This window comes from Anticarsia gemmatalis, chromosome 14 (genome assembly GCF_050436995.1).
Source record: "Anticarsia gemmatalis isolate Benzon Research Colony breed Stoneville strain chromosome 14, ilAntGemm2 primary, whole genome shotgun sequence".
Classification (NCBI taxonomy): domain Eukaryota; kingdom Metazoa; phylum Arthropoda; class Insecta; order Lepidoptera; family Erebidae; genus Anticarsia; species Anticarsia gemmatalis.
Window position 1 is genome coordinate 3330527 of NC_134758.1, and position 12745 is coordinate 3343271.

At 34.0% G+C, this 12745-nt stretch overlaps 1 protein-coding gene across 7 annotated transcripts in view; it reads left to right on the forward strand.

Moving 5' to 3' along the window:
- The window catches only part of Lar (tyrosine-protein phosphatase Lar), a 430735-nt gene that overhangs the window by 302701 nt on the left and 115289 nt on the right, over positions 1-12745 (forward strand). For 6 of the 7 annotated variants that reach the window (XM_076122426.1, XM_076122430.1, XM_076122427.1 and 3 more), the window contains exon 4: positions 8628-8828. The exons of the other annotated variant lie outside the window; for it this stretch is intronic. In XM_076122426.1, the coding sequence (XP_075978541.1) occupies positions 8628-8828 (201 nt within the window). The remainder of the gene's footprint in view (positions 1-8627; positions 8829-12745) is intronic. 7 annotated transcript variants of the gene reach the window in all.

Here is a 12745-nt window from a genome sequence, read left to right on the forward strand (position 1 = left end):
AAAACGTTAAATTTTGAATGACTATTGTGGAACAATATTAATGCAATTTCAAATGTCTTAGGCCAGGGTTAATTGAGATACGCTCTTCTGAAAATTACATATTAAATTATTAAGTCCTTTAGGCTAACAATGTCTCAAAGTCTTTTTTATTTACACTATAGTACAACATCTAAGCAGAGAATGTGAATACAAGTAGTATCTGAAACGTCAATCACCCAACTGACTATCTACGGCTAGTTTATCTTTGACAGGGATTTGTTAGCTGGACTCTAGATACATAGTGCATACCCAAGCTCTTTATTTGGTTGTTGGACTGTCGTATAAGAAATTCATTCCTAACAAAGATTTTACTAAAGCATTCTTCTACCTTTATTTTAAAACTTGTTTGAATAAAACTAAATGTTAATCTCCAGAGATAATTCCGAAGTTCTTGGACATTTTAATTCTGTAATATATTTTTTACCTCTTTTTATAAAATGCGGGTAATACAAAAAGGTTTTTGTTATTATACCAACCTTTTTATTGCGAAATTAATGTTTCTGCATTAATATATGCAAATTAAAATTTTGTTTTTATAACAGTAGTTTGGAATAATAAAGTTAATTAAATTGCTTATAAGGTTTTAATGAAGTCTCGGGCATTTATGATTTTAATTTATATAACGTAGCACTTTGGTCTGGGGACTTAATATAGGAAAAACATTTCAGGTAGGTACTTGGTATTTACAATTTGTGTTGTAATGATTTCAGTAATAGGAGGTAGTTTTTATAACTTTAAACGACACTTTATTATTTCAATATTAGATACATATTTCAAGAAACGTTTTTAAAGACCATCTCACATTAGACATTACACATAACATCAAAGAAAAATGACCAATTTATTTCACTCAAGCACAAACTTTTTAAATGCACTCAACCTCGGGTAATACTTTTAATGTTTGCAAGTATACCAAATTACATCTCGTAACGTAAAAATGTAAAAAAGTAGACGCTAGAAGGTAATTTTACTAATGCATGCGCACACACACATACCCATACAAGTACACAGACACTTTTACACATACAAACATACACACAATCACACAAACATACACACATACACACACAAATACACATACATATACACACAAACACACACACGCACATGCTCACATATATACACTGACACTCGCACAAACACAAACACCTATCTCATTTTCTCTTCTTTTCTCTCTCTCTTGAACGCACACACATACATTCTGTCACACACACACATAAATAAGTGTGTTGAACATATTATATTCACAGGGTGTTTTCAAGTAATATTGTTTATGGTAAGCAGAAAATCTTGTCACGGCTTTATTCCGCTCATATACCTGTATTCATAGTGGAAGAAAGATGCGGGCTTATATTTACACTGACATACAGACGTGTAGGGCGACCAATATTCTTTGTATTAGAATTTAAAAGTATCTCAACTACACTTTTGTTCTACGAAATATTTTTCTTTTCAAAAAAATACTTACACCATTTTGCAAGATATACGTACATGAAATACCACATTGTCACAAAGAATGATGCACAAACCCTGTTAATTTTGATGAGACAATCGCTTTGCCTTATGATATTTACGTAAAACCCTTTGTCAGAACAAATTGTTTAAAGTGGACTAACTTTCGTACGTATTTTTCGTTTTACCAATTCCTATAGTCTATGAGATTTAATTTATCACTACACAGAAAAGCATATGACTATGCATTTTCTCGGAATTTGTTTAACATTTCAATAGTAAGTAAATATCGAACATGAAATTTATTACTGACCGTGGTCGCGGGCTAAAATGTAGACAGCTAGAGTTAAAGTCTCCTATGTAAATGTTGGCGCCAACATTTGGTGCAACGTTCGCCAAACTTCCCATCTATATGTATCCCAGGAGTCAAACATCATATGTTCGTAACTCATCTCTCACAACTTGGTGTTTTTATAGTCGCTATAAGTCCTTATGACCGCGTCATGGCGTGTCACCGGAATACTTGAATAACTTACGTGTTCACTGCGGGGTGAATACTATGAATTCCTGGTGGCAACGGTACTAAAAGCGCATTGGAGTTGAAATAGGATCTCTCTATCGCCATAAAGTAATGTTCAACTCAAATGAGAACTCACAAATTCACGAGTGTTGTGTTACGTCACTAAAATCAGCGGCGCTTGTTTTAGGGTAAAATTATTTACTCGCGCGTACACAGTACGCAGTCAACATTTGATAAACAATTGAGGAAAAATAATATTTGCGTATTTTTTTATATTATAGGATTCATTTATGACCCCTGAATTTAAAACGACATGTGCTTGTTGTCGTAAAAACTACACCTCTTTTCAAAAGTCAAATGCATATTTTTTTCTTTCCAATAAATAATTAAATAGCTTGATGCTACCTTAAATACCTATTTATGAAAAAAAGGCAAGTATTAGTATAATTAGTTACCAACATTATAATGCTTTACTTTCGTCCGTTCGTTCGTTATTAATAAAAAGTTTTTTGTATTATTTTTAAGATAATTATAAGTACAATAATGTAATTTGCTTAGTTTATTGTTATAACAAAATGTGGGCTTATTCGTTTTAGCGCGAAATAATATATTTTTTAAAACTTATCTAAAATAAATTATATTTTTCTAATAATGTTAATGTTAGCTTGTAAGGTTTACCGAGAAATTTGTAGAAACAACCCAAAGTTTAGAGCTACTGCTAGTTAATAATTGGCTTCGCCAACTATTACCTAGAAATTATTACGCTAATTGAAACGTTGTTGTTATACAGTTGTTCTCAACCTTTAGATAAAATAAGAAAGATTGTAACAAGTAAATACTATGTCCGCAAAGTCTAAAAGGTAAATAAAAAAACTTCATCTAACTTCAAACCGGTGAAATCGCTGCAACAACATTTAGTTCGTAATTATACGTTACTTAGTTTCATTTAATGATACCTCTAAAAGTACCATTAAATGGAACTAAGTTTAGACTAGTCTACAATTACACGGGGACATAAAGGTACGTAGAAATTGCACCTCGAGTGTTCCAAACTCAGCGAATTCTCCGGAAAAACCGACCAAGATAATGTAATCAAAATTCTTGGTATCGCATCCTGTTTACAGTGCATTAAAACAGGGTATGTGTTGCGCTTGCGACTCCATCACACTCAATGACGTTTTATGCGCTATAAAACTACGGTGAGTGCACTCAGTGAGCGCACCTGCGCTAATGAACACGTTTTAACGGAGATGCATCTTATATACTCTCGTCTTTTGTATGTGTGTGTGAGTACGTATACGAGTGTGCTGTTGCTGTTTTGGATTTGAAAATGGAACACAGTTTAATTACTGTTTACTTTGTATGACTGCGTAAGTACAGAACTGTAGGTGTTCCTGAGTTGCCATTATGGTTTGAAAATTGAACGCGTTTACTGTCCTATTTTTAAATAAAAAGTTTTATATTGTAACTGTAAGGTTGCCAGTTCTTTTCAACTCGCGATTGAAAATCGCTGACGCATTCATCCCTTAGAAAAAACCGATCATAAAAATATATAAAAAGAACTTTTTTACATCATGTATCATTACGGAGGATTGAGTGGAATGTGAACCATAGTTGGTGTTTAATGGCCCCTAAGGAAGAGTCTATTAGTTTGCTACGATGGTCGGGATTTATGGGCCAATCTCTCATATGTATGGAACACAGAGGTTTATGGCATCGGTGGGGTATATACGAGGAATACGGGCTAGGATACAATGTAGAACGTTTTTAGATTCCGTTGCGATATGAGATTTTGGTTGATGTACCGTGATGAATGGATTTTGAGATATTTTGTCTGGTAAGGAAACTTTGTAATCGAAATTTTTACGTTTATTTTTATTGCTGCAGTTTTCTTGAGGAAAACTTGTAAAGCAAGAAACAAAGTATCGAAATTAATTTGCTGGTTTCAACAACAAGGAATTCCGCAGGGAATCATCACTGGCTCCGTTTTTCTGGTCCGAAAAATAACTCTTTCTTGCTTTTTCTAAACCAGTAGCCTGAAGAACATTTAAACTAGTCTTGCTCGCTGTTACACGAGCCTAATACCTATGATGTATTTTTTCAATATTATTAGATTAATGATAATATTATTAACTCTCTCTCGCCCTATAATATTTACCATCACATGGTATTTTGCAAATCGTTTTCATACAGCATTCTCTCTCTATCTACAAGATTATCCGTTAACCGGTTTTCTTGCAGACCTTCAGTAATCTCGGCTCCGACATTATGGAATGCATCCAAGTCGTTCCGTTAGATTCTTACAGTGGGCTCTCGTAAATCTTTGCGCGACTTAATTGATGCTGCAAATTCTTGGTGCTACATGTAATTACACTGTCATTGCTACGTAATTAACAATCATGGGTTTTCCAATGTTTATTTCTATTCTATTTTCAGTAGGTTTTATGTATATATATGTGTTTTTTTGGTAGTGCTAGTATTTTTTATATAATAAAAGCTATTTTTTTTTTCTTTTTAACCAGAGATTTTTTCTCTAGCCTACAAAATAGCGTAATATTGCTTTCGCCAAAACAAGCTTTGAAAGGGGCGATCTGCAGTGCTGTTCCACCAAAATGGCTAGCATCACCAAAAATCAATGTATGTATGTACTTAGGGCTTAAGGTACAAGTACAATTTTTTACAATACATTTTTAATAATCGCCAAAATTGTAAAGGATCGTCTACATAAACAAGCAACAGAGCATAGCACATTAGGCTCGCGGGAGCGGGCGCGATTCATATTAATGTTGGCTATTAACCGTCGAGCTCGCGATAAATTCCCGGGGGCGATAGAATACCGATTTATTCGCGTATCGCTTGCGTTTCAATGATATATCGCGCTCGCGTGCTCTTCGCGATGTAGCGATGTTGTGATCACAGCTTTACGCGCACCCGATTAGTTAGCGCGAAAAAAATATTGATGTTGTTCAATGATGTGCTGGATTGGATGAATGAGTTCGTTTATGGCAATGTTTTAAAATGATTCAAATAAAAAATATGTACTAAATCATAGGCTCAATGTACTTTTGTTGACTATAAAAATCTTTACAAGGATATGAAAAATTGGGATAATCTGTTGCTTAAAAAACATAGATTTCAGAGAAACGACAAAATTATAAAACAATTATTATACAATATTTCACGTAGTCGATTTAGCTAGTAAACCATTCTTACAAAACCTTAACTATTTCGCCATACTACAGACACTAAAAAGACAATCAACAAAACTTTCTAAGACCAAATAACTTGGCTCAATCCCGGCTCTATCGAAATGTTTATTCCGCTAACTAAAACTAAAGAGGCACTTAGTAGCACTATTTTAAAGCACATCTTTATGCAATCGGAACCGATTCAATCTCGCGTAATCCCGTGCCGATCCCATTCATTCCCGCTAACGACTCAAGCAACCACACTACTGCGAAATTCCAATCTTACTTTCGCATTCCAACCGCGCTGGTTTGGAATTATGCAGAGCTTTTGTTAGATAGTTTTTTTATTGTATAACAATAATATTGAATTGTTCAGTGATCATTAAAATAAAAACAGTCAGACAGGTACTTGACTAAAGTCAAATCAGCTACTGCTTATGAAATCTCATTTTAGTATACCGATACCGTATTTTCCACATTATTTAAGAAAAAGCAACGTGTACCCTGAGCATTTCAGACGAACCTTTTATGAGTACAAGTCTAATATTTTTTCGTTAACCCAGTCAACTACCAAATTTTTTTTAACGCATTTCAAAGTCCATGGCCTAAATAAAAAAAATGTTTTAACATTCTATTCCATCTTATCTTTATTTACTTATTAAAAAAATAGAATTTAAGCATTTTCCCGCCAGATCTACGCTGACCCTCACTTGTTTTTTTCTTTTTTCTCTCGGCTTTGAGTGCCAGGTTCTTTGTTTTGCACCTATTGTTCTTCTGTTGTTTATTTTTAACCTTTTTGTAAGAAGCCGACAGCTATTCATTAGTGACATTTGTGGGAGTGTCGCTCAAATTGTGAATGACGTCACTAGGAGAGCTTGTAAAGTCTATTAATAACAATTAAGGCGCTAGAAGTAAGACTGAAGGGCTAATGGACAGCGTGAACTTTTAGCTAAATCGATTTTTGATAGTTATCTATTTTTTTTTACTAAAGAAACATATTTCACTAAAATTAATCATTGGTAGTCATATTTCTACAGAGCCTAATCAATCTTTATTACAAAACATTTCACAATTTACGAAAAGATTTTTAGTTTTATTAATTCCAATATAAGGTAAACCTTTTTTGTTTTTAAAACGAGAACTTGAAATAATTACATACAATTTCACAGCCAAATAATCTCTTCCAATAAATTATGCGATTATAATTTTCTCTCGCCGCAAAACAATAAATCACCTGCAAAGGATTTAATAAAATTTAATTAAACCTGGCCGTTTTAAAATGAGAATGTAAACGTTTAAAAATCGTATAGGTTTTATTTTCAAAAGTATATCTACAAACGTATTTATGAAACAGATAAAATTCAAAAAAGGAGCATGATTAATATTTCGCGAGAGTTCTCTCGCAACAATCCATTATATTATGAGTATTGCACACTATAAAATTCAAAAGAAACTCGTTTTCATTCGAGCCCAGATGGAAACATAAAGGAGTACTCCCATTATCCATTTTTATCGCATCTTCATACAATGGAACTTCTCGTATATGAATAATACTCGAACTATATACTCCGGCCGAGTTGAGATATAAATCTTTCAATAATCGATGTTGCTCCGATGTTTATTTATTGCATCGAGAGTATCGAGATATCGAGTTGTATTTTTTCTCTCGATAATAACAATGGATGATTTATAGTTTCATACCTTCGGGGGTTGTGTGATGTCTGTAAATACTGATATGTAAACAATCGGTGGGATATAAATGTTTTTGGGCTTGAAAGAGCAATGGCGTCATGGAATAGTGATGTGATACTGATTTATTGTGCCGCATGAATATGAGCACTGATTAATGAAAGTTATTGTATTACGGGAATTGATACGTATGTATTTTGGAATACTTAGTAGGTTTTGTTTGGGATTTAATTATGTATTATGTATATACTAAAAATGTTTGGTCGTGTAATTGATATTTTAGTATTTTTGTGACATTAGTAGGCCCTGTATGACAAGATGTATGGATATGGATGAAGCAAGGGAAGTTTGTAAGGATTGTGCCAGGTGGCGTTCTTTGTTCTATGCCTACTCCTATGTGAAAAAGGCGTGATATTAGCGTAAGAATCATAAATTGATATTTATATTATTGTCAATCCGTTGTCAACGAGTTCGAACCAAAAGCGGTCACAAGCCTAACCACACAAAAAGACTTCATAAACAAACAATTACATACAAACAAACCGAACTTAAACTAACAAAATATTGCAACCCTTCATTCTTTACGTTTACATACGTCGAGTATCGAGTTATATCGAGTATCGAGTAATATCGAGTATCGAAATAAGGCATTAGGGAAGTGTTTGACCATCATGTTAGCTTAGGTCAATTTTTATGGACGGTATTTACGCGGCACACAAATCGAAACGTTTATTCCTTCACGATCCGTTTGTATAGTACTCAATTGATGGAATCGATTCCGTATATTTTGTGATTTTGAGCAAATAAAGTTTTCTATGCTGTTGTTTGTTGTATGTTATTGAATGTTTCCATACATTTTTTGATACACTTATGTATGTGTAGATACTGTTTCCATACATACATTTTTTATCCACTTTTGTATGGACTTATGAAATCAATTATAAATACGGGACGGATTGTTATACAATGAAATGAAGGTTCCAAATAATATACTTGTTATCGTTTATAATGCTACCGGAATCAGGGTAATTCTAATTACAGTATCCGCGATAATCTCACTAATTTTACAAAATTTTCTAAAATTAGTTGACAAACTAAACCATTTGATATCAACACAATGTTTAATCTATTAAAATGTTACCAATTAATTTATGATAATAAATTAGCGTTGTTTTGGTTTATCTAAATTATGCCAAATTGCTTTCGCGCAGTTGCGAATAAGCCTATTATTTTGTTGTTTATTAGTTAAAATGTAAATTAACATAGGTTATTAACTGTGTAATTAATAATTAAGTATGTTATTGTAGAAAACAATCACTGTAGTAATATATTATTTTAAGAACCATTTTGTAAAGTAGACCGGAGTTTGGTAATGTGCTCGCCGCGTCGTTAATAGAAATAAGCTCGTCTAACATGAGACTAACATTGTTAATAGCGAAACGAGAGCACATTCCTTCTCTACCTACACCTTCGGATAAAACAAGATTCACATTATGTATATTTATAAATAACTAGTTGTAACCCATTAATATCCCATTGCTAAGCAAGGGTCTATTCCCGGAATAAGGGATGTGTTAGGCTTTGAGTCCACAACGCTGACCAAGTGCGGGGACTTGGTCTATATTTGTATATTGTATTATAAGAAATACGACGAAAAATATACTTTTAAATTGTATTTAAAACAATACGACGCAAAATACGACAACCGCTCGCGTATCCAAGTTAAAATCTTTCAACAGACGAAGAATCAGAAGAGACGGAATCGGAATCGGAATCTCCGGAATTACCTCCGTTACAACCGATACCGGGGTTACCGGGGTTACCGGAGTTACCGGAGTTAGCAGAGATACCGGAGTTAGTGACGGAGGAGTTACCTCCGCCGCCGCCGCCGATACCTACTGTCAACGATACTGGAAACATATTTATACGTTATTTGACACGTAAGTTATGATATAATATGACAATATTCTTGTGTTACAGGTTGCCGCCATTGTTGCAGAGATGACAAAAATCGACTGATGTTTTTTTTCCATTTGGTTTTTTTCTTGTCGTTTCTTTTTTTTATTAGTATTGTAAGGATTATGTTATTCATCTTTGTACATAATTATTATGTTCTGCTCCATTATCAAAAAGTTCACGTATCCAGCAACTTTATCCCCTATTCGCAAAAAAGCTGTAAGAAAATAAAACCACATTTTCGCGATCCCCAAACACATTAAACCCTTTTTATGGCCTTATTATTATGCGTCTAACGTCCTTAAAAAAAGGTTCGTGTACTCAACCATCATCAATCACTATTCGACAAATGACTCCAATTACATACGTTACTCCGTGTCATAAAGTTCGCCAAACGTGAAACATGAACAACAAAGAGAAATATTGCGATCAATTATTATCGAGTATTCATTATTCAGCTGAACGGAATCGTGTCGTTTCTCGATTGTTTTACTCGTATACACGAGTGCGATTCTCGATACGATGATGTAAAAAGTTGAATAACGAATGCCCAACACTATTAGAATTCAAATTAAGAATTAATGGCTGTCGATTGTTGGGTTATTCTTGCCGGTTTATTGGTGTCATCGTTGAGATTCGAATGCATGAATATTTTAATAGATTTTTGTGTTCTATTTCTGAATAGATGACAATGTAGATAGGGTTGGTAAAATATTTATGATTGGTCATTTAAAATTTTCATATTTAATTCTAATATTAAATTGGGTAGAGAGTTTCATTTAAAATTTAGTTGGAATATAAATGATTAAACTCTTGATTGACGGAAAGAATAAAGTAAAATTGGCTTTTAAAAACGTTCGATTGATACGAACGAAGTGAAACGCCATAAACTGCCACGTAACGACAACAAAGCTGCCAAACAAACCGCGGAACGATTTTTATTATTTCAAATTATTACATCGGGACAATCGATTTACGACGTCGGATTTAATTTTATTGTACGGAGAACATTTCATTATGTACCCCAATAGAGTTAATCGAAATGTGCATACGCTGTCGAACCGCATATATCCGCATAGGCAATTTATGACAATAATCTGGACATATCCGCCCATAACCGGTTTTTGGGGGCCAATAGAAGTGTATTGCGATTAAACTGTATGAAATTTATTATATTGAACTGTACGTTACTGGCCATTCATTTGCATAATTCTATTTGAGTGCCGATGCCCGCAGAAAATGGACATAAACTTTCTACCTCTACGTCTAAATGTTTCATTTTACAATTTTATAGTAGTTTGAGAACTTATGAGGCTCGAGGCGAGTGCTTCCATAAATCTTATGTTCTCAATCTGTACTTGTGTCTGTACTCTACCTAATACAAATAAATTCTAGATTATATAGAGTCAAAAGCTAATCTAATTCAGTTCAGTAACGGTATAACGGCTAAGATACGAATTTATTATAATAATGAAACATCAAACTCAAATCCATCTTACAGAAATTAAATTCTCTGATATAAAATTTATCTCCGACGCACTTAAACAGTCGTCAACGAAATCGTTTCAATTTACCAGTTTAATTTCATACACTGACGTCTAGGCTCACCGTAATTTAATCCTAGGGTTGGCGCGAATGACGAGACTAAAAAAAATGGCCGCCTTTTTTATCTGAATACGTGCGTCGGCACGTCCCGGGCCCGTTTCAATCCCGTTCACATAGAACGTGATCATTCACCTCTACCGTCGAGGAATAAACATATCCGTCACAGGTTCCCCCCGTCCACGCCACCGACGTGATTCAAAAGCAAATATTTGAAAGGGTACAGCCCTATCGAGGTTACCCGGATTACTGTTAATACGGCGGTTTTAAAATTCTTTCGGATACGAAGTTTAGTCTTTCGTTTTTGATACGAATGTTCTTATTGCAAACTATGAGGTTTTCCTTAACAAATCTTGTGAGGTTCAGAGTCAAGGGCCGGTTTGAAATAATGGCAGGAAGCTTGGGTATTTCCGTGTTATTTCTTGGAAGGTTCAAAGTCGGTATTACTTTTAAATCGACCCGTGTATGTTTTCTTTGAAATATGAATCTTTGATAAGTATTATGTACCTATATTTAGAACCTATCTTTTTTTGCGGCTCATGTCAGCATGTATAAAATTAGCACAATATATATTTTTTTTCTGAAACTACATATATCTTTCATTTTTTTCATATGTTGTAAACTAAAGTATAAAAATACCAAGATGAGTAATAAAAATAATTGCGACAGTTAGAGTCACAATCTCAGATGTAATTGGACATTAAACGTGCGGTCCTTAAGTCCGACAGTGGCTATGGCGCTACAGATTTACCCGCCAATTCTATTTGCACTGAAAATTACTGCCTGTAAACCTGATTGCCGGCGAGATTTCGACCTGAATACTTTTTCTAGATTCTAGAAACTTCTACGTTTTATGTAATTGGTTTCTTGATTGTTGAAAGGCAGGTTTTATAGCCGAAGTTTGTACAACGGCTTACAAATCCAGCTCATTTGATATGAAAATCTTGGTGCAAAGTTATTTTCAGAAAAATGCAATTGAAAAATCTGAATTAGCGTAACGTCAAAGCTCAAGCTATATCGTCAATTGTTTACACTATTCGCGCTCACCCTTTCCATAATCGACTTATGCCTGACTTCTGAGGCAAATTTAACGGCAGTTTATCTCAAATCTAAACTAAACTTTCATGTTTATATCAGCTTAAACCCTATTGAATAGATAAACTACCGCTAAATGTACTGCAAAAACCAGGGGTTAGAAGAACTTTACTATTTCAGAAGACTATCCATTTAAATAGCAAATCACACCAACATTTCATAGTACGTTAGTCTTCCTCATAGTAACAACACAACCCTATATCATTGGCCCTTTACCTAATTCCCAAGTCACAATAACTACAATCTTATTTCGTTGGCTGTATGCTTGATTCCCAAGCCACATGTGCCAAGGGTACATCAATATGAATTGTTTTGCGCGGGAAATACGATCCGATAGCGATTTTTTTACTTCTCTAATCTGACCAACCTCCACGGATGTCCGTTCTATGAATATTTTAAAGTCTCGCGTGAAAATTCTCCAAAAATACGCTACGTTTTATTAATGTCGATCAAATCTCTCGAGGGGATAGAGACACTATTTTCTAAATTCTATTTGGTTTTGTAACGAATCGAAATGTACGCTATTTGCGTTCGTGAATTCTCAAAGCGAATTTAAAACACCAATTAAATGTACTCTGTGTTTTATATCAGAATTCTGAAAAAACAAAACTGGTGCAACGCTAATAGCTACCTATTAAATAAATGAAGATATTATACAAAGACCATCAAACTATGCAAACATAAGATTTAATTTAACTTTGAATCACATACAGGACGATCGTAAGTTAGACATTGCCTGTACAGAATACTTTTCTTTAACTTATAACAATCAAAACTAGGTATTTTTAAAACTCAAAAAAATCATTCCACATCAAACATATTTAATTCATTCAGAGGTATAAACATATACATAACATATAATGTGTATATTCCTCATAGATAACGCCATTACTCTTGCCGTGAAAATGTACCGTCGTTGTCCGTGTAATTGCGTGGAGAACAATCCTAACCAATCTTCCCCATGTGTCGTGCGAACGAAACTTGTCGACAACTTTGTACGACTTTTCGTAGAAGAATTAAATTTATTTGTCGTTCCTACTTAGAGTGGACTAGTCGCTAGCAAATTGGATCTAAATGCTTTGTGCACCTGTGTACAGCTACCTCTATGCTCTAGTTGATGGATTGAGATTTTTTTAAAAGTATACGTTCCTGTTTTAAAAAGTTTTGACATTTATTACAGTTCTTTGTTTGTATAGGTCATTGA